Source organism: Anthonomus grandis, chromosome 1, assembly GCF_022605725.1.
Source record: "Anthonomus grandis grandis chromosome 1, icAntGran1.3, whole genome shotgun sequence".
NCBI classification, from domain to species: domain Eukaryota; kingdom Metazoa; phylum Arthropoda; class Insecta; order Coleoptera; family Curculionidae; genus Anthonomus; species Anthonomus grandis.
In genome coordinates this window covers 37623828-37646616 of record NC_065546.1, presented here as the reverse complement: position 1 = coordinate 37646616, position 22789 = coordinate 37623828, and the positions used below count along the sequence as shown (strand labels likewise).

The window sequence follows — 22789 nt, the reverse complement described above, 5'->3', positions numbered from 1 at the left end:
GTGCCCACTTGGTGCATATATTACAACAAAACCAAAGCTCATTATGTTTGCCCTCATCTTCACAAAAAATGCACAGTCTGTCATCTTCTTCAACCTCTTCGTCCATGTCATCATTACTATCCACCACAGCTACATCTACAGAACTATCAGATGAATCAGATGACTCAAATACTTGGCGCTTTACACTTCTGCTTTTATTTTGTTTATTTGCTTTACTATTATTTTCTTGAACCAATATGCTGCTGATTTTTTTGATTTTTTTCTTCGGCGGGGCTTTCATTTGTTTTTTCTTCTCTTTTTCAAGTTTTTCATTGTGCTTTTATTCTAAAGTATCTTTAACGGACGTGCTAGAAATTATAAGTGATGGTAGCTTTTTCCTACAACGTCTGTTCTGCGTGTTTGCAAAGGCAAAGGACCGACTCGATTGTCGGGCTCTGATGGCATTTTTTATCAGAAGTTTCTAATGGTTTTTCAATATTATCTGCCTCTATCTGCTCTTTGCTAGGAGTTACTGACTCTGGCATGCGCTGAGGACCAGATGTGGAAGGCACAAGTTCCTCAATTAATTTTGGTTCAGCGTCAATTTCCCTTTCTGTCGTTTGAGCAGTTTCAAAGTCAATGTCCGTAAAAATGTCAGAATCAAACGGCTCTATGCCAGTTGCCCGAAACCCACTTAAAGCATTCGCGACGGTTGCTACTTTTAAATAGGCCTTTTCAAAGATTGAGGCAATGTCATTCAGTGTAATGGCTTTTCCAGGATTGTTTGTCAAAAAGTCATCACAAGCCCTACTATATGCAGTTTTTAAGGAGCCATACACAGACACATCTAATGGTTGCATTCTGTGACTGGTGTGTGCGGGAAATCCCAAGAGAGAAATATAATTTTCCCTGCACAATGTTACAGCTTCAAAGATCACATGACTTGCATGGTTATCCATTATGAGCAGAACTCTGTTGTTTTCGCTAGGACGAGCGTATTGGATAAAATGTTCCAGGTATTTCAAAAAATTTGCAGATGTCATCCATCCGGTTTCATGTGCAAGACCTGTAAATCCAGCAGGTGTGTTGTTCATGTAGGCTGGTTGCATTCTAACTCTAGGGAAATCAAAAAAGGGGGAATAAATGACCCACTTGCGTTCATCGTGCATACTGCAGTCACATTAGTTCCTCGTTCCGCAGAAGATATCTTAATTACTCTTCGCTTGCCTTTTGGGGTAACTATCCTGGGATTTTTTGTGACAACTGTTGATACACTGGTATCATCTACATTGTAGATTTGATTGGGTTGGAAATTATGTTTTTCTTTGAGTTCCTTAAGTGCGTTAAAAAAATTGGACAACACTTTAGCGATTAAATCTCATAAGTCTAGCTATCGAGGTCGATTCTGGCTTACGTAGAGAAAAGTTGTATTTCCACATAAACAGCTCAACAAAGTGTCGTCCAGCCTTCTTCTTGGTTGTGTTAAATCTGTGTGAAATGTTACGATTTTCCGCAAAATCATAAATTATCCTGCTTAACTGCTCCTTGGTTAGTCCAAAAGCCCGTTTGTCAATATTGATAATATACTCTCGTAGTTCTTCTAATTCCATATTCGAAAACGTGCTCTTGAATCGACCAGCATTGCAAGGAAATTCCTGAAAATAAAGACCAATCATTGTTTTTAATAATATATTATTTTAGGAGAGATTTTAACCATACTTCCTCAGGATCCCGCTTCAGATATCTTCTGGAGTTGCTTCTGGGAGATTATATGCTTTTGCCATGGAATTTACGCTTTTGTTGTTTTGTCTAACCTCATTTATGGCAATTCGCATGTTCTCATTACTCCATGATTGTCGATTCGTTTTGCGCTTGTACACTCTTCCCATATTTTATTATCTAAAATTGTGTGTAACTAATTTATTACCCAACAAACATCATATCATATGGGAGTGGGTAAGATGACGAATTCACCATCTTGGCTACTTTGTTCTTCGTCAACTTATGCCCATCACAGTTACAATAAAAAAGAAATTAAAACAAAGAAAAACGTTAATTTAGTGTTATGAAAATATCACAGATGATGCCAAACACACTCATAAACATCTATCAATAAAAAGTTTTAAGTTTGAACTTACCTAGAAAAATGCAGACGTTATTTTCTAAGCCGCTAAAATTATAACGAAGCACGACGATTCACCTTGTTCACTTGTTGCGGACTGACTAACCGTCTCAAGACTCTCAAGCACAGAACACAAATATATAGGCCGAAGTGGAAGAAACCGCGTAAGGCGCACGCGCATAACGAACGTTTCACATCATATTGGCTGCGCAAAGAGAGAGGAGGTATGATTTATAGTCGATTCGTCATCTTACCCACTTCGCCATATTAGGGCCCTCTCCCCTACCTAGCCGCGTTTTAGAATTAAATACTTATTTTCGTGAAATTTGATAATTTTAAACATTTTTGTTTGTAAATTACTTAGTTAGCTATGAAAATATCACAGTGATTTAATAAATGACAGTGACAGTTTTAGTTATAGAATAATAATAAATCGTCTATTACTAAATACAACAAAATACATATTTTTATAAAATAAATATATATTACTATTGTATACAATATTACATATACGTTACATTATATTATACTTATTGCATACAACAAGAATTTCTTTGGCATATGTGCATGCAGTGGCCATTCTACTCAACCACTGAAGCATAATGTAAATAAATGAATAAAATTTGTATAGTAAATGTAAATAGACTAATTTCGATTACTTTAGAGAGAAAATAATAATAACTATTACTTTTCAAAACAAAATATGTATTAATATTATTTGACCAAAAACAAAAAAATTAAGTAACAAAAACTACGTATTACCATTAGGTTTTATAATAAACTTATTTTAAAAAAATTAACATTATTATTAACTATTCAAGTGAAGTTTTGATGGGACCATTTATTTTCCATAGACAATGTGCTGAAATAATAGCAAGAACATTAAATTTTAACAAATAAACGCAAAATTTAACACATTGTGTCTAGTTTACAACCAATGGATAAAAAAAGCTTATTTATACTCACAGAACACAAATATAGTTTATACTATACAAAATACTTCGTTAGTTATACGTACAAGTAAAAAATAAAGTATTATTATAGGAACTTTTCGAAACGACTACAATTATTCTCTCTAAACATTGATAAAACATTGATAAAATAATTTTGCTTTCACCTAGCTCTTCAAAACAGGTTGACGTACTCTCAACAATTCGCTGACGTAGCTCTTCTGTACTGTTTACTGGTGTTACGTATATGCATTCCTTTATATTACTCCACAAATAAAAATCAAGGGGTGTCAGATCTGGTGATCTCGCCGGCCAATCTTTTTAATTTTTTTATTTGTTTATATAATGACGGTATACCTCATTACATAAGTTAACAATATAAAAACAGCCATTATACAATGTAACTTAAAGTTATCCAAAAATAAGCATCATAATTAGTAATCCAAAAACCCGAAACTAATAATCTGTAGTATAACAAAAACAAATCAAATTACAAAAATATGTAATATATAAACCTAGGTATAAACTTAACGTAGGTTCAAACATTAAAACTAAATAACAGAATTCACCAATTGCTTATTACTTACACTTCAATTTTGTAACTATTTATGAGTTTACAGTAACGATCTATAGGAGAATTTTGACCATAGTTAGTACGGTAAAACGGAATAAGGAAAAATTAAAAGGCACATGTCCTAATCCTAGTTGGTAAATCTAAGTTTATGCACTCCAACAAGCTGCTACAATCTATGTAACCATTAATTAGTTTATGTACGAGCATCATACCCCACATATTCCGCTGACATTCCAACGTAACCAGATGTAAACGACTCTCAATTAATGCACAATCGTGATCAGCAATAAACAAACCCATCCTGAATGCAATCTCATGATCCTATACGCCTAAACCATATATCATTAAACATGTCGTACAGTTCTCTTGTTACGCTGTCTCCACAGTAAGGCGGGACTCAGTCAAGTTGAAACCAACAATTATGAAAAAACCAGATATATTGGGGGCAAAATGTTTATTATTAGCTTAACAGAGCGCTTTTGGCGTATGAACCATCATCAGTGGTATAATTATCAGTTACGCAGAGTTTCGCATAGTGGGAAAAACATTGTCACAAATTAACCCAACATTTAAAAAAATATATTTAATACACAATACACATACAAATAACATACCACTAAACGTAGAAGGACGTACAATATTTAAGAAAGGACACCCTTCCATGTTTATGTTTGAATTTTATTGTGCACATAATTTTAGCACAGTAATTTATAAAATAAAAACGTTTAAAATTATCAAATTTCATGAAAATAAGTACCTATTTATTTCTAAAACGCGGCTTCTTAGGTATAGGAATAGTTATAGTAAATTAAAGGTATTTTAACTATCCATTAGAATATAAAATTAAATATTAGGTGTCCCATTAAAAAAAAAATGAATTTCTTGCCATTTTAGTAAATGAAAGATATTAATTTAATTTTCGATGACCCTGCATAATGCTAATTAAATTAGGTTATGCGAACTTAATCAAGATGATCTCTTAAAGTCACGTTTAAAAAAATGAGAATTTTAGGAGCTTAAATAAAATGGGAAATAAACAATTAGTAATCCCTTGGTTTTTAACAAAAAAAAAAACGCAAAATTACTTTTTTAAAACCGCTGGAGATAGGTATGGGGAAGTATGATTAAAAAAGGCTCAAAATGAAGCAGGGAATCACAATATCTAAAAATATAGAGTGTTCCATTTAAAAAATCAAAAGTGTTGCTATTTTCATATATAAGCTGCAGTTCTGAAAATATTTTAGTTTTTTAATATACCAAATACTCAGAAAAATGCTACGTTCCGTTTTCCATATACGGCTAACGTATCATCGGTCGTCAATCACCCTGTATATTCATAACATATCTGGTCAGATAAGGATTTAAAACAGTCATCTTAAAGATATATTTTTATTTGAAGTCAGTTTATTTAAAACCCATTAACGAAGAAAATAAAAATTTTCCCCAACATCTTGTATTTTTTAATAAACACGTTGAAAGAAAAGTCAAACTAATTAAATAATATTTAAACAAATTTTCAAATTAGTAAGGTTAATTGAAGAATCTGTACACGAATTTTCAGATATGTATCTGGCTTAGTTTTCGAGTTAGGGACGATTTATAATTTTTTGTAAAAATAAAACACATTTACCTTAAATATTTTTTTTCTCTAATTTTTATATATTTCTTAAAACACGCTGTCCGATTAATTCAATTGAAGAACCCGCAAACGAATTTTCAGATATATATCTATCTAAGTTTTTGATTCGAAATAAAAATTTTCTAGGTTTTATTATTTTTTAAAAAACACTTATACGTAGACACGTTTTGAAAATTATCTTAAATTAATAAGACTATCAATTTAATCGGAAAACTTGGGTACGAATTTTGGAATGTGTATCTAGCCTAATTTTTTTTATTACAGACACATTTTGAAGCGACCTGTATGTCGCTTAATTTTTAATTTATGGACAATTCTTGAATTAAGAAAAGGTGTCCCATCCAACGACCTTAAAATTTTTTCCACGTCGAGTTAAAATAATTTATAAGTCCCAAAGTTGTCTTTGTGCTGTTGGGGAAAATACCATTTCTATGTTTATATATATGTATCATTTGATAGCCCAGTTCTTACTGTATCTACTAGGCCGCTACCCTAGATATGTCGCTATACAAGCATCGTCATATAGCTTGTCAAAAACCACCCTAAATCTGCCATATTTCACAACCCTTAAGCCGCAATAAATCCCTTCAGTTTTTCACAAGCTATAAGACGAAAAATCACGTTTAGTACAGTCAATCTGCCATCCAAACAGTTCTGTAAGTTTTAAGAAGCCATGCAGCTGTTGTGTTTTTCTTAGTCTGATATATTTTTCCAGAATTTTTTTATACTCTGAAAATACTAAATTCATGAAATTTTCTTTTAATACATTTTTCGTTTGGCATTTAAAATCCTTTCTTATGAGCCACGTTTTATGAAAATCGGTGAAAATTAGAACAATTATACCGAATTTTGTCTTTGGCCTGGATAGATTTCTGAAAAATCTTGATGTATCTTGGAGGGGACACTTGAGCACAGACTCTCGCCCAGTTTTTAAGTATTTTTCATTAAAAGTTCAATGGAAAATAGGAGAAAACTTTAAATATTCTTCCAAATTTGGAAATATTGAATTAATTTAAAAAAAAAATATGAATACACGTTTTGGTTTGGAATTAAATTATGCAGTTTGGAGTAGGTGGGATATATTCTAATGACTGATAAAGACTGCAGCCAGATTGACTATACTTATAAATGTCTAGCAACCTTTTGGTGTCTTGTGGGGTGCATGTAGTTGTATTTCAGATCGTTCGATGTCTCAACGCTCTTCGGGCAGTGACGAGACCCACCCACCAACTACCCAACACCCAACCCAATCTAACCATCATCCACCACCCACCTCAACTTCTGCTACCACCCAAAAGGTCGCACACAAACTGCGCTTTGTTTCTTCCGTAGAGTTTAGACATTCTACAGGTAAACTTTGATTAGTTTGTATGCATGAGGCTTTTTGATGTTCGCTTTCATTGTGCCCGGTGGATAAGATTTGAGGTTTCCAGGTGAAACTTCAACGACTCCATTAAGTCCGGCGAGTCCTGTGGAGCCGGACGATGGACAGCAAAAGTCCAAGCTTCAACGCAAAACATTCCGGCTAAAGAGCAAGAGTAAAAGCAAAAAGTCCGCCGATGTAAGTACGGATTCGTAAAATGCAAGATTTAGACTTACTAGCAGATTTTAGTTTTGAGGCAACTGAGCACTGTTTTAATTATAGTTAGCCCACTTAAAACTCGAACAACCCGAACCAACTTCGCCCCCAGGCACGATGTCTCCGCCTCCACCATTTTCCAGCAGTCTTCACCCAGAATGTAACTTGCCCTACTCTCCATTAGCCAGCGAGTCTCCCAAGAGTCCACCAATTTCACCTCCCACCCCACAGACAGCATTTCAGGGTCCTCCCTCAGCTCAACATGTGCCTCTCATTGGACAACTCAGCAATATTTCTACTGCTAGCTCGAATCACGAGGGACAAAAGGTAAATTAAAATTTTAGATGGTCATGATGATAGAAAACCTGCAATTTTCCAGTTTAACATCACTCAGGGCGGCACATTTTCGATTCTGGATCCGCATCGTCTCCGGATAGCCACCAGAGGTAAAAGTGCTGAAGGCTCTTGGGACGAAGATTCGGCAATTTCGCAAACCTCCAGCACCTCTGGATACAAGTAAGAATTTATCTCCATTCATCTTCAAATAAAATCAAACCAAAACATATTTTAATTTACTCTAGAGAATCTTATCCGGTAATGCTCCTTAAGGACCCACTAGAAACCAGTCCGAAGATCTTCCCGCCGTTGGCGTCGCCGGATTTGCACTCTCTGCCATCCACCAGCAGCGCCGCCACCAACAATTTCCTCGTGCAAGACAACAGGTAAGGTGGATTTTTCATGTTTTTTATGATCAATGGCGTTTTTTAGCTCTCCCGACTGTTCTTTGAACGAAACAGGAGAGAAAACGGCTCTGTTGGAGAAGGAAGATCAGTCGTCGTCCAAGGACTCGTTGCTGATGATGTTCGATCAGGATGCTCAAGATGAAACTTCGTTGATTTAAATTAAATATTTACGGGAGATGTTATTAGCTGTTAGGATCCCTGATGGCACAAATCATTGATGGAACACCAAATTCGAAGTGTAGTATATTGCAATGTCAAGATTTTTATTCATTATTGGTCATTTTTTTAGGCATAACTTAAGAGCCGCTTGAAACATTTTCATAGTTTTTTTCTTTAATGTAGCCGCAGTTCCAGTTTTGATGGTAGAAACGTTGTATCCCAAAAATATACCGACAAACTTCAAGGCGCGTAGGGAACATCAAAACAAATATTTTTTGTCCTGTAAACATATGTCCGCAAATGAGCCGTTTGGGCTCTAGAGCAACAAAACTCTTTTGGTACTATTATTTTCTTCATTAACTGAATCGCTGTTTGCAGTGCAGTTTAATCATTATTTTGTTTATTAACAAATGAATTATTGTTTACAATAGTTGTTTAAAATGCCGACCTTTTGCTTCAACGCAAAGATAGCAGCGTTGGGTCATTGAGTCGCAAACTCTTTAGAACATTCCAGGAATAGCTTCTAGATGGGTATTACGCTTGCTAGCAAATCTTCCTCTTTTAGGACATTCAGACAGGTGTTTGGCAACCCAAAGAAAAAAATCTAGGGGATTGAGATCAGGAAAACGCGCGGGCCATACAACAGGACCTCCTCTTCCTGTCCATCGTTAGGGAAATCGCTGATCTGAATATGTTTGCACCAAAATGTGGAGGTGCCCCGTCATGTTGAACCAAGTATTATTTGAAAGGTTTATAGGGATGTTTCGCAATAATCGAGGCAAAGTATTTTGTAGAAAATTAAGGTAAATATCTGCATTTAAACGAGCAGGCAACAAGTAAGCAATTATGTTCTCTCCAAAAATACCAGCCCAGATGTTTACAGAAAATTGTTGTTGGTGTCTTCTATGTGCGGATTTTTCTGTTTCTGGTATTGAAGTAACCATCGCACGTAAAGCACTCCTATGAAATAATATAATAGTATAATGTTACAAAGTAATAAATGAAAAGGGTACAAAAGTTGTTTCTCGAGAACTCAATGTACCGAATTCCTAGATGATCCTATCTGGTGTGCAATTGCACGATCGATTGTAGATATTCTGTGTAATACGTCTTCTTCAACCGGAACAGTACGAGCAGTTCTTGGGCGACCAGCTCCACCAGTCTTAATGTTCAAGTCTCTGCAAGGCGATGATGGATAGAAGAAAAGGTTGTATGATGGGGTTGCCTACAATTTGGATATCTCTCTTCATATAAGCGACCTACTTTTCTTTCACTGCACAGAGCTATACCATAAGCCAGATGCATATCGACAAGTTCTTCAAATGACAAACTATTTGCCATTTTAATGCAAATTTTAAATTAATGCAGGTTAATGAAAATGTCAACTATGACAAATGTCTACCTGGGAATGTTGATGATAAAGAAATGCAGCGATAAAGTAAACAGTGATTCAGTTAACGCGCAAAATAATAGTAACAAAAACTCCCCTACCGCCCCTTGAAGTTTGTCGGTATATTTTATACCTAAAAGAATTTTAGTTATAGCAAGATTATTACTGTTCCATTAATTTTATATTAGAACATTTCTTGTAGTTCAAAAACTGGCCCGAGTTAGAGGCAATTTCGTCAGCCAAGATCTAACAAATTTAAAGTTTTGAAACATAAATTGCAACATCAAGATTTTCGTTCATTAGTGGAGATTTTCTTCACTTGGAATATTTTCATATATTTTCTACTTTAATATAGAACAGTTTCTGAGAATGGATTCTGGGGTAAGGATTTGGCTGGGTAGGGCAGTTTTGGTTGCGACATTCTTTTGGCCAATTTTATTGGTAAATTTATACCATGCTTCAAAATATTTTAAAATAATAAGAATATTCTTAAAAGCGTCTGGGCCATAGCAGATGCATTTATTCTGCATTATTATCATATCCGAGTGTTTCTTGTATCTCAAAACCTCTCAGAGTGGGAGGCAATTTTCTCGACCAAGGAACCATCAGATTTGAAAAGTTTTTATTCATTAGAATTTTCCAAGAATATTCAAATTGGTGACACGTCATTCCCAGATGTTTCAGAACATTTAGAGAATGTTCATGGATGATGTTGTGCTATTAGGGATAAAGCTCAGACTGATTATGTTGAAAAAAGTATGATGTTATAACCATTTGTTAGAGTTTATGTATAGATGATTTTTAAAACATAGTACGAAACATATTTTAAAGCAAAAATGTAACTTTATTAGCAAAAAAAGTGTATTTCAATGTGGTAAAAATTAAAATATACTAGTAACCCAAATACAGTTTTTTCTATTACTCAAAATTAGAACAAACCTACCTGATCGATCCTTCAGAAATACCTTTATTTTCATTTTTATTGTCAATTTAGTTTTTTTGACGCTTCAAGGCAAAATTTCAGTAAAAATGGGGGATAAAAAGAAGCCGACGCCCGCACCGGTAGACATCTACGACGATGAATTCTACACCAACTTAAAAATTGCCAAGGGGTTCATCAATCAGCTGGGAACAAGAGGAGGTAACACAAACGATTTTTTGAAAAACCTTTATTCTAGCCAAAACAAATAATAATGATTACAATTTTGTTTTTTATATTTAAGAGCGACTCGTTGGTATTCTCTGGGAATACCAAGGGTGCCCCTGTAACACTTGCTTAAACATAGAGTATCTCTTTAAAAAAATAAAGCGTGACTTTATTTTTTTAAGAGGGTGAAAAGAAACTGCGATTCTCTTTGGTAAATAAATAATTTTGAAAGTTAGCCAGACTGAAATGTTGAAATGAGACCCAAATAGAACGACAGCTTCAGATTTTTATACATGATCCTTAATTAATTAATTACCAGCTTCAACTCGTGCAACTTTAATAAAAAATATTATAAGCTTGGATCTGATAATGAGCAAGTAGCTTAATGGCATTTGTAGGAACGAAAATTTATCAAATTATGCATCAGTTGGAGATCACAGGTTCTTTGTATATTTTAATAAATTATATTAACTCTTAATGGTCAATATTCATAACAGAAATCACAGAATGGCATCATGTGGGTATGTCATCTATGTCACTTGATCCTAGATTGGATTTAAGAGACAATAATACTTATTCTATACAAAATGGGTTATAAAACCTTCTAACAACTATTACTTAAAGAGGTTTCTGCACGTCTTTTATGGTTAAAATATACACAAGTTGTAACTGGCAAACATACAGATGTTAAACTAAACCTAAATCTAATACACTATATACATGAATTTTCTTTGACAGATAAACAAATTTGCAAAAAATGGATCGCAAAACTGGTGAAGCTGAAGTCGGACGATCCGGTGGTGAAGCGAAACCGAAATTCTTTTTTTAGATATTTACTGTCGGTTATGGAGAAGGCGATCAAGGATTCGGCGTATAAAGTTGAAGGCGGTGTAAGTTGTTGCCGTCCTAAAATACAAGTTTTAAATTGTTACTTTTTTTTAGAAAAATGTCAATGATGAAAATCATTTTATGTGCAAATGGTCCAATGACAAGAGGACTTACATTGCGGCTAAACCTTTGCCAGGGTTGGGCACTTTGGTTTATATGGCTGTGGCCAAAGATCCTAGTTTAGGGTGGGATCATCCATAATTTTTTTAATTCGAAATATAAAATAACAGTTTTTTTTAATAAACTTAGTTTAAATCAACAAAATAAAAAAGGCATAACCTAATAAATGGAAATATATTAAAAGTTATCATAGTAAAATTTATTTAAACTATACTAAGCTCTACCAACAAGCAAACTACAGACTAAATATCTTGGGGGAAAGAGAGCTGTTAAATTCATTTATTCAAATTAAAATTCAGTCTCAAGTATTTTTGTCCAACAGGAAACATATCCTAATAATAAGACAATTTTTGAAATATTGACATATAATACTATACGTAAATTTAGTAGCTAATTAATTACGAGACAGTTTTACCATTAACCTTCCGGTACTAACGTGCGGACTGCGAGTCCGCATGGCCGAAAATTGGCCAGTATTTTCCGAAGAATTCCGAGTAGGCGTCTGTACCGCTCAGTACCTGTTGCGATTGGGGGCTCCAATTTAGTGTTAAGTGGTAAACAGAGTAGGGTGCTTCGTGTTGGAGTTAGGCTCTTATGCGGACTCTCACTCCGCACGTTAGTGTTTATGCTAATTTTTAAGGGTAACAATTAATTAATTTCTGCTTTTTGCAAATTAATAAACCTAAATATTCGATTACAGTGGTTAATATGAATTAGGAAAGGGAACAACAATATCTTGGCCAACTCTTTGATGAGGTTGCGACTGATGAGGAGCCATTTGATGACGACTCGAGTTTGCAGGATGATGATGAAGAGACTCAAGATCATAACACGGATGATGAGCAAGATATTGATGACCCAAACAACATCTTGGATCTTCCAGATGAAATAATGGAAGAAGTGGCGCACGAAAAAGCTGCATATTACATTGGAAAAGATGGCCAAACCAAGTGGAGAAAGCATCCAGGAAATTCTCAGGTACGGACAAGCGCCCTAAATATTATCAAGTTTCTTCCTGGGGTAAAGGGAAATGCAAAAGGGTTAAAATTTGCCTCAGAGATCTGGAGTCTATTTTTCACAAATGAAATGTTGCAAGTCATTGTTGATAATACAAATATCTACATTGGAATGAGCAATTTAAATCCAAACAACCGATCAGCAAGGCCCACAGACGTTATTGAGTTGAAGGCGCTTATAGGATTGCTTTATATATATTCGATGTCAAAAAATAGTCGGGTAAATGCCTCCGACTTATTTAGAACAAATGGAACATCCATGGAAATATTTCGTTTGACAATGTCTCGGGAAAAATTCAGATTTTTGTTGCAGTATATGCGTTTTGATAATAAAAATACTAGAATAGAGAGACAAAAATATGACAAATTAGCACCGATCCGGGAGATCTTTGATTCGTTCAATTCTAATTTGTCTAAATATGTTTGGGTTTCCGAGCTCACAACAGTAATAATAATAATAATAATAATAATAATAATAATAATAATATGTCTTTATTAAAAAAAAGCAATATTAAAATTACAATATTACTTAATACTACATTGCCAAGAAGGCGAAGATTTAAGCTTAAAGCTACTCTTTAACTCTTAACCTTCCTAACATTCACAGTTTCAATGGAGAAAACGAGAAAAAAAACAAAAAAAGAAACAAGTATATATAAAGTATTTAAGGATAATAAACTATAAGGCAGTAATTTAGAATAGATAAAACAAGAGCCACTACAAGTTTTTTCCTAGTTTTAAAATTTAAAATGTGTTTATTGGTATAAAGCATACGCATGCGTAAATAACACCTCTGCAGAAGAGTATTAACATGTTCCTTTGTAAATCCCAGAACCTTCACAGTATCAGAGAACAAAATAGTTTTGTTATCCAATTGAATGTGAACAGTTTCCATTATATTTTTATGTGATCCTCGGTTTGAAAACAAAACCATTTTTGTTTTATTAGGATTAATGACAAGGTTATGCTCTTTTGAAAATTGATTTATTACGTTCAGATCAGCGTTAATACTATATCAGCCACGTTATCAAAATTAGCAGAGTCAAAATAATGTATATATTGAGTATCATCAGCATACTGATGTATTTCAGAATCTTCAACTAGACCGGGTAAATCTGAAGTATATATAAGAAATAATAATGGGCCTAGGATCGACTCTTGTGGGACACCAGAAATAATGTTTTTCGAAGCAGAATATTCATTATTCACCCTCACTTTCTGGGTTCTACGCCATAAGTAAGTTTTAAAAAAGGACAAAACAACCTCACTACAGCCATAATATTTCAGTTTCGCTACAAGCAAACCATGATCGATGACATCAAATGCTTTCGAGAAATCAAGGGCTATCATAATGGCTGAAATCTTTTTGTCAAGAGCTCGCATGATATTATCGGTGACGTTTAGAAGTGAACTAGCTGTACTATGATGTTTCCTAAAACCAGATTGATGGGAAGGGAGGATATTATTTGATATTAAAAATGATGACAGCTGCATATAGACTATTCTTTCGAGAACTTTGGAGATTACGGGAAGCAAACTTGTCGGACGCAAATCTTGAATACTTTCAGGACTGGAGGATTTGGGAATCGGACATACCACTGATTCACGCCAGGCCGTAGGAAAATATCCTACCTCCAAACAGTGGATGAAATGTTGGTGGCATTCCGAGGGAGATGCAGGTTTCGAGTATATATGCCCGATAAACCTAACCGATATGGTATCAAAATATATTCTTTAGTGGACGCAAAATTGTTTTACACTGCGAACATGGAAATTTATGTTGGGCAACAACCGATTGGACCTTATAAAGTTCAAACTGATAATGTTTCCCTCCTTTCCCGTCTTTGTCACCCCATCTCAGGAAGCAGCAGAAACATTACCATGGACAATTTCTTTACCAGCATGGCTGTTGCTAACGCCCTTTCAACAAATCATAAACTCACGATTCTTGGTATTATTAGAAAGAATAAAAGAGAACTTCCACTTGAATTTGTCCAACCTGCTAAACGACTCAACCAGACAAGCATGTTTGCATTTCAAGACAAAGCAACCATAGTATCATATATTCCCAATAAAAATACAAATGTGCTTATGTTGTCAACTATGCACCATAATGAAGACAAAATAGACCAAGAAACTGGAAAACCACAAATAATAGTTGATTAAAATCAAACTAAAGGTGGGGTTGATACAGTGGACAAGATGTGTGCGGCCTATGATTGTGCCAGAACTACTCGTCGCTGGCCAATGGTTATATTTTTTATGCAACTTAATATAGCTGGAATAAACTCCTTCGTTATTTTCAAGAGCAATTCAAAATATATGGATGGTACATTTCGAAGAATATTTCTGGAGAATCTTGGTATGCAGTTACTAGAAGGATACATACGACGAAGAGCTACTAATAATCGGATACCACGTACCATTAGACTTCGCCTTAGAGAAATTTTACATTTACCACTGCAGGAAGAGTTACCCAAACCAAAAACCGCAAACATAAAACGACGCTGCTTTTATTGTGATAGAAAGAAAAATAGACCAACGAGATTTAGCTGTACATACTGTAACAAACCTATTTGTTTGGAATATGCCAACTACATGGCTGGTGAAAGTGACGAAGATTGACAATATTAATTTAGTCAGAGTTTAGGTTAAAAGTTTTATTTTTGTTTTTTGAAATGTAATCATCTTTTGTTTATGTTGAAAGTTTGTAAGAAGTTCTGTTTTTGTTTTTGATAATGATATGTTTGGATTCTGTGATTCTTACATTTTAAAAATTGTTATTTTTTATTAAAGATTTTCTGGGCTTTTGGATTCCAATAATTTACCTTCAAAATGTGTAAATATATTTATATTTGATGTGTTTATATATTTCCACCAAGACTAATACAGTTATGTACGATTTTTGATAATTTTGCACTGAAAAAAAGATATGCGGAGTGTGAGTCCGACGTTAGTATTTATGTCACATAAGTCCTCGTTAGTACCGGAAGGTTAACCAAAAGTTTTTACTCTCGATTATTACTCTCAAGATTAAAACTCAAGTTTTAATCTTGTTTTTAAAGTTAAAGAAAATTATCATGAAATATATAGAGAAGTAGGCTTTGTTAAGGTATTAGAAAAAGACTAGAAACTTTGCAATCTTAAAGAACTTCAAAAAATATACAAAAAGTTAGATAAAATAAGTGAGTGTATAAGTGAGTGTATAAAAAATATTTTTGACAAAGATTGACAAAAACATATGAATAAGAACATATCCGATTTTTAAAACTAATATTGGAAGTTCGAAACCAAATTTAATTAAAAGAGGAAAAACCTCTACAAATATTCATAATAAATCATTGTAAATATCATAAGAAAATGTTTTTTCTTCTCAAAAAGTAACTAACATATTAGTTCGATTTTTTTATTATTTTATTATAAAAAAATTAAATTTGCTTTAAAATCAATATAACCTCTAAGCGAATTATTCAAAAATTAGTGTAATTCCTGTAAAATTTAGCGCAGGGGACTTGTTAACTTTTGCATGCAAGAAACCGAAGTCTTAAGATCAAATACATTGTATCTTCTTGTATGGGTGCAGGAAACAGCAAAATTTAAAGCTGATAATCTGAAGCATCCACAAGCAAGCAAAAAGCAAAGCCTTTATTTCCAACAGGCAACTTGCCCAATAACAGGAAACAGTTACAAAACAATGAAAAATATAGTTAAAAAAAAACACACACAAACAAACCTAAAAGAATGAAAAGAAAAGAAAAAAAGTAAAGTCACAATCTCAAAAGTTATCCAAAAAATTAGAACAAATAACTAAATTAGAACAAATACTAACTATAACTTAAACACTGATAATGAGTCTTAATCCCAAGAGTAATGATCCACCAAGATATCGACAATCACATGAACCGGAGAGAAATTTATATCGCACATGTGAAAGATCCGATTAAATATAGCGCATATTGTATATAGTGGCGATTTCAACAGGATGTTAGTATGAGGCCTTGGCAGAAAGAATGTTAGAGGATGTCTAGCATTAAGCCTAGGCACCATGAAACGTACACCAGAAAGAAGTACAGGACTATCAATGAATCCATTCAGTAACCCATGCAGGAATTTTACAGAGAAGATCATTCTTCTGAGATGTAATGAATGTAGATTGAAGCGTTCCAATAGTTGCCGATGATCAAACCCTCTTACCGGATATATGCCATCCTGCCTAAAGGCCAAAAACTTAGCAAATCTACGCTGAACAGATTCAAGGAGACCAACATGATTCTGATAGAGCGGGTTCCATATAATGCAGCCAAACTCCAGTTTTGATCTCACAAAGCAAGAGAAAAGCAGTCTTAATGTAGATTCCAAAGTAAAACTCTGAGAACTTCTAATTATGAACCCAAGCCTTCTCAGGGCTGACTTGACTATGTTGTTGAAGTGTGGAACGAATGTAAATTCAAAGTCAAAGGTGATACCAAGATCAGTAATTTGCTCTAATCTACTCAAAATAGTATCATTAATAAAGTAATTAAAATTTAAGGGTGTTTTCGATCTAGAGTAACTGACCACACTACATTTAGCCGCATTCAAGCCTAACCTGCGCACCATACCTCCAATGTATTTAGACAGTTCTGAAGAAAAACACAATCCTCCAAACCATATACATTTAAATATAGCTTCAAATCATCGGCGAAAGCCAGCCTATGACAAGTGGGTGATTCAATCAAGTCATTTATAAAAAAACTAAACAGGAGCGAGCCCAGGTTCGAGCCCTGTGGCACACCCGACGTTACGTTAAAAAGTTTCAATTTAAAGCCCTCATATTCAACATATTAAGATCCACCAATCAAGTAGGAATAAAATAAATTAAATAATCTCCCTGAAAAACCATACTGAGTTAATTTATGCAGCAAAATATAGTGATCTATCAGATCAAAGGCTTTTTGGAAGTCCGTATAAATAACATCGACTTGAGTATTAACATGAAGTGATTCACAGATGTGGCTAGACAGACAGGATAAGTTAGTAACACAAGATCGCCCGCTAAAAAATCCATGCTGGTCTACAGAGATGAGTTCTTTTGCGTGACTAAATAGCGACCGATTCAGGATAATTTCGAAAATTTTTGAAGTTACAGAGTAATGAGATTGGCCTGTAGTTCACGATTTGATCAGAGTCCCCAGCTTTTAAAATAGGTATTCTTTTAGCAGTCTTCTAAATTTCAGGAATTTGTTCTGTTGACAGTATTAAGTTGAAAATGTAGGTCAGCGGATCAGCAAAAATTATATATTTGTAGAATTTTTGGCCTTCAAGCACTAGAATCTAGGCGACATTGCGGTCAGATGTTTTTGTTACATAAACTTGATAATAGGCATATTAATTCTACTAAACTTCTGAGTCTTCATGTTCCAAGTCAGCATACTATGTAGAAATTCCAATCTATTCAAAGCGCCCATTTATCGTAAAAATTATGGATACAGCAATCCAATTTCTGTAATGCAAAGACGTTTTAATGAGATATACTCAGGTTGATCTCTTTATGTCATTTAATGAGTTTAGTGTAAAATATAAGGAACTGCTTTAGTAGATCATATTTTCATATTTTATACAACACTGATTATCAGAATTTATATTTAGTTTGTTATCCACGTTTAACTTTTCATTTTCTATTACACTTTCTTTATTATAGTTTTTAAGCCATCTTATTTGATTAATGACTTAATGGTTACTGTATTTTTATGTATAACTGCAGTTGATAGTTGTTTTCTGTTGATAAATTAATAAATTGTCATAAAATAGTTCTGTCTACTAGGGTCTTTTAAAAAAGATCTTATGATGGTATCTAATTATTAAAGGTATGTATATGAGCTTTATCAACCCAGGCTCCTATGTCACAAAGAGAGGCACAATTTTGAAGTGCGGTATCCTTTATTACATAACCAATCATATCTTACATGGTTTACATATTCTTACATGGTAACACACAATTAATGGCATTTAGCATTACATAAGATTATGAAAGGTTTTGTGAAATGTATCTAAATGTAATAGCAGGCATTTCTAGAACAAAAAGAGAGTACATAAGGTACACGCAAAATGGCCAAAATATGAGGTTTAATGCTCAATTTCCTGTTACAACTCAGAATGATGTTCAATCAATGGCCATTGACTCTGTGGGTCTTTCAGATTACATCTAAATGATATGGATCGGTTTCAGTCAAATTTAAAAGAATTAATTAAGAATTAAAAGAATTAGAGCACACCAGAATATCAGCTTTTTAAGATCAGAGACAAAAAAGAAATCGAATGGACCAGATTTGAATACTTGCTATTTAACTGGCAGTTTTAACAAAATTAATAAACTTATCCTTTGAAGTTTGGGTCTTCCCAGAGCCTTTAAAAGTACTTATTTATAAAAAGGGTGATAAAAATCAAATTAAATATTATAGACTTATAGCACTAGTGTCAGTGTTTTATAAAAAATCTTTAAAAGGTGTTTAAGAACCAGCTGCTTCAATTTTTAAATATCTATTCAACAATTCTATCTATTCAAAAATTATGTTTTCAGACAGGTCTAAATAAAATTTATGGTATTCTAGCTTTTAACTTACAAAAATACTGATAAATTTTAACTCTAAGTTTAAATCTATTGGCATTTATTATGATTTAAAATGTCATTTGACACCATTAATCATAAAGTCCTGCTTAAGAAATTATATAAATATGGAGTAAAGGGGTTGGCTTATGCATGGATTAAGTCATATCTGGATAATAGATTTCAAAATTTCATGTGCCAGATGTAATATCAAATTGGTTACTTGTGATCTTTTGTGTCCATCAAGGCAGTGTCCTTGGTCCTCTTATATTCCTACTATTTATTAATTATGTGCTCCTTTTTTTGTGACATTTGCTACATGTTGCTCTTTGCAGATGTTACCTCTACTATTGACACTGGAATTGATTTCGAATAACTCGGCTTGATGGCTAATAGGTGTATAAATTATATTTCTAAATGGTGTGAAATGAGTGGGGTATTTCTTAACACTCAAAAAACTGCATTTATGCAATTCTGCCCTATTAGAACCAACTCAGATAGTCTTTTATTGAGGAGAGAGACAACATAAACTAATTTGGTAAGTGTGGGTAGTATCAGTGTTAAAGTTTACTTTAATTGAACTCCTCAAATCCATATTTATTATGCTAACGGTACTTAGCAACCCTGCGCAATTACCCCTGTGAATACAAAATGAATATGGTACGTTTTGACAGCGTCGAAGTCAGAAGCTCATGCCGGAGAGGAAAGGTGAATGTGGAATGTTGTTGTCACCTACTAACGCAATCAAATAATCCCTCCACCTTCTTTACATAGTAAGTGCATTTCTTAAATAAAGAAGTGGTTCACGATGGACTTGTTTGTTTAATTCACCTATGAAAATACAGTCCACAAATAACCCTTGCTGTTCCCAGCAGCAGAGACACAACACAATTTGGTGATCCATCAGCAAAACAATTAGTTTTCTTGAACTTTCCATCAATTGTTAACTTTCTTGGAATAATCATGTTGATCTGTAGTTGTGTGCTGTAAACTGGTATCCAAAATCTCAAAAATCATCTGAAAGACTATGCAATCCTTCAGTTGAGAGATTATGTAAATAATCCCACTTCAAAATGTGTTATTATGGTTGTGTAATTTCTCTCCAATGGGGTAATTCAAGTAATATTAGCAAGCAAAGTGCACATCACCCAAAGAATAAGACAAGGCATTTATAAACTTTCCCAGCCAACCTGGCTTTATCCAAGAAAAAATATAAACAGTCTTGTAAAAAGTATGCATTTTTTAGTTTGCATTTTATATGTTTACAATAGTGTTGTAAAAATCCGGATTAATTCAATATCCGGACAATATTGATTTGGATGAATTGAAAAATCGGTTTTTTCATCCGGATTAATTCATCCACTCAATGTCTCGCCCGTCTCCCCGTATGCATTATGCAACCCATTAGACATTTCGTTTTTACGGATTTCTACATGATGTTAAAACTAAAATAGCTAATTATGTATATAATAAATCAAGTGTATTTTAAGCGATGCAAAATATCAATACAAAAATGCTTTGTTTACAAAAAAACTTCTGAAGGTCAGGCGACCCTTAAAAAGTTTGGGCGTTCTCGTATTGTCTCTTATGTTTCTAAATGAGTACAATAAGGATAGATAAAGCAATATTTACACAAGGCCCCGCGACGATATTGCCGATTGACGGGTTATTTGTCCGGACGATTTAATTCGGATTCTCTTAGCTGGTGGAACGTGGCACTTCGTGTCTCTCTTCGTGAGCCTCATACAAGCTTTTATTTCATTGTCGGTCGAACGGGCGGCGTGTATCCGGACGATTTAGATATCCAGATTGATTCGGAATAATTTGATATTCGGATTGAACGGACAATTCATCTGGACTCTTCGCATCACTAGTTTACAAAAGCTTTAGTTCATTCACAAAGTGTGGAGACGTAAATGCCTATCATATCAAAAGTAACGCCTGTAACTTTTACTTTCCAGCTCCTAGGTTCCTTAAGGCCCAGAGGTGCTTTTTTTAAAAAAAATTAATCACTTGCCTGGATATTTTTAAATTAGCTACAAGAGGACTATTATCCACAAAACCATATTACTCACTACAGTAATATTTTTCATCAACTTTTAAGGAGGTCAACTTTTGTTGTTTAAAGGTAATTAATAGGTATGCAGGGTCTTAGTACACCTAATTTTTATATTAGTTTTAGCATTTTTCTGATCAGCCAAATATGACTCAAACCATGAAAGTGCTACATCCCTTATACATACTAAATTTGAGATGTTTTAAAAAATATTATTTTTTTTCATAAAATACCAAACTATTTTTTTACCAAATGATTATAAAACAAAAATAACTGATATCATTGTTTATCAACAAACAATTCAAATAACTTTAAATAGAATTACTAGTTGAAAATATGAAGATTGAAACTACAGCTTAAAAAAAACTTACCACAGTTAACGCCTTTTCCTTCCACCACCTTTTTTGCCTCCAGTTCTCTGTCCTTTTCCACCACTTGGTTTCTTACCGATCTTGCTTTTGCTCTTGCTTTTATTATCACCCCTCCGTCTTTCTTGCTGTGTACTTTCACCCAAATCCATCCTAAAACAAGCAAAACAATAACAGAACCTCTTTTTTTTTAAGAAATTTTAAGTCATACCTTGTGGCTTGCACCTGCTTAGCTACAGCTTTCTCAATATCCAATTTAGGCCTCTTATTCAATATTGTTTCCACAATATTCAGGTTTTCCCTTTTTTCAATGTCTCCAGCTACAGGAGGCATTTTTCTCTTTCTAGATGCACCAGGAGTGATTTCAGTGACACCTCTAGCCTCTTTTTCTTTTGGCAATTTGTCCTGGAACTTGCCCAAGCTTGCAGTGGATGCCTTGGCTACAGTTACTGCTGCTTGTAGGTCTTTTGCTGATGAAACTTCTGGATTGGTCACTCCTACCCTTGGGACTTTAATCTTTTTTCCTTTAGCAATATTTCTTAATCTTTGCAACTCATTTTTGGCAACATTTTCAGTTTTTGCCACTGTTTTCTTTGCAAACTGATCTTCATTGGGATCTGCATTTTGTGGCACTTCTAACACCCAGTTCTTCTCTTTTTCTGCCTTTGCCCTTTTAAAACCATAAAGGGGAATCCATTGCTTCAATTGTTCATCCCATGATAGTTTTGGTTTTTTCTTCTTTTGAATTCCCTTCTCTTGGGCAAACTTTTGCCATTTTGTCAATGGTTTTGGTCTGGGGACAGGTTTCATTCTTGGCAGAAGAGTTTTGGGTTTTGGTAGTTTCACCATAATTGCTTCTTCAACTTTTTCAGTGGGAAGATCCCATAGCTGGTTTAGCAGTAGTTGAGTGTTGTCCCTTGCCAAATTCAAGAAATAATCATTTTTCTCCCTTCTAAAAGTAAAGAATATTATTGCATATTTTAGATAAATTTATTTAGTCATGTGAGGGCAAGGACCCAACAAGTTTGCATGTATTTATTATTAATATAACCCCTAAAATTTTTAATATTCCTAATAATTATAACGAAAACACCCCAATAATACTTTAAATTTCCATAAATAGCCCTAGTTAAGCCACCCAATCAATGCATAAACAATAGCCATATAAAACACAATGTGGTCATAGTACCTCAATTTTGTGGTGTCGAAGTCGTTCATATCCACAGCCAAAAGTGTTCCAAGGTCATACTCCAGCTCCAGATGCTTCTCTACAGTAATCGGTTTGTACTTTAAGGCCTCCTTGGCCGATTTTTCTAATATTTCGTTCACCACATCCATGTTGATTTTTAAAACGCACAATTAAAAATAACCTCACTTTTGTGGCGCAGTTGACGTTTGGGTTGGTTGACAGATAAAACACGTGGAAAGCATTACCAATAGCAAAAAATGAAGAAGAAAATTATAGGACAATAT

The 22789-nt window shown here is 34.0% G+C and overlaps 3 protein-coding genes across 5 annotated transcripts in view; 2 read left to right on the top strand and 1 right to left on the bottom strand.

The window, feature by feature from the left end:
- Positions 1–10033, top strand: part of LOC126745903 (protein unc-80 homolog) — a 97943-nt gene extending 87910 nt beyond the window's left edge. For all 3 annotated transcript variants that reach the window (XM_050453965.1, XM_050453956.1, XM_050453948.1), the window contains exons 49-54: positions 6444–6614; positions 6698–6825; positions 6910–7170; positions 7223–7359; positions 7425–7565; positions 7612–10033. In XM_050453965.1, coding sequence (XP_050309922.1) covers positions 6444–6614; positions 6698–6825; positions 6910–7170; positions 7223–7359; positions 7425–7565; positions 7612–7744 — 971 coding nt within the window. In that variant the 3' untranslated portion in view covers positions 7745–10033. The remainder of the gene's footprint in view (positions 1–6443; positions 6615–6697; positions 6826–6909; positions 7171–7222; positions 7360–7424; positions 7566–7611) is intronic.
- A 75-nt stretch (positions 10034–10108) lies between these two features.
- Positions 10109–11477, top strand: LOC126745932 (uncharacterized). Its single transcript, XM_050454001.1, has 3 exons — positions 10109–10276; positions 11021–11172; positions 11225–11477. Exons 1-3 carry the CDS (start codon positions 10165–10167, stop codon positions 11369–11371), a joined length of 411 nt encoding a protein of 136 aa, XP_050309958.1. The 5' UTR covers positions 10109–10164; the 3' UTR covers positions 11372–11477.
- LOC126745922 (ribosome biogenesis regulatory protein homolog) lies at positions 10288–22705 on the bottom strand. The gene is made up of 4 exons (XM_050453989.1): positions 22506–22705; positions 21528–22268; positions 21320–21469; positions 10288–11188 (listed from the first exon to the last, which is right to left on the bottom strand). The coding sequence occupies exons 1-3, from the start codon at positions 22652–22654 to the stop codon at positions 21325–21327; spliced, it is 1035 nt and encodes a 344-aa protein (XP_050309946.1). The 5' UTR covers positions 22655–22705; the 3' UTR covers positions 10288–11188; positions 21320–21324.
- Between the last annotated feature and the right edge of the window lie 84 nt (positions 22706–22789).

What these genes read in the sequence shown, in the direction of transcription:
- LOC126745932 (XM_050454001.1), top strand. Translation starts at nt 10,165, where the DNA reads ATGGGGGATAAAAAGAAGCCGACGCCCGCACCGGTAGACATCTACGAC. An exon ending in TCAGCTGGGAACAAGAGGAG is followed by an intron (nt 10,277 to 11,020) that starts GTAACACAAACG and finishes TTTCTTTGACAG; the next exon opens with ATAAACAAATTTGCAAAAAA. An exon ending in CGTATAAAGTTGAAGGCGGT is followed by an intron (nt 11,173 to 11,224) that starts GTAAGTTGTTGC and finishes ACTTTTTTTTAG; the next exon opens with AAAAATGTCAATGATGAAAA.
- LOC126745922 (XM_050453989.1), bottom strand. Translation starts at nt 22,654, where the DNA reads ATGGATGTGGTGAACGAAATATTAGAAAAATCGGCCAAGGAGGCCTTA. An exon ending in TTCGACACCACAAAATTGAG is followed by an intron (nt 22,269 to 22,505) that starts GTACTATGACCA and finishes CTTTACTTTTAG; the next exon opens with AAGGGAGAAAAATGATTATT. An exon ending in AAGCAGGTGCAAGCCACAAG is followed by an intron (nt 21,470 to 21,527) that starts GTATGACTTAAA and finishes TGCTTGTTTTAG; the next exon opens with GATGGATTTGGGTGAAAGTA.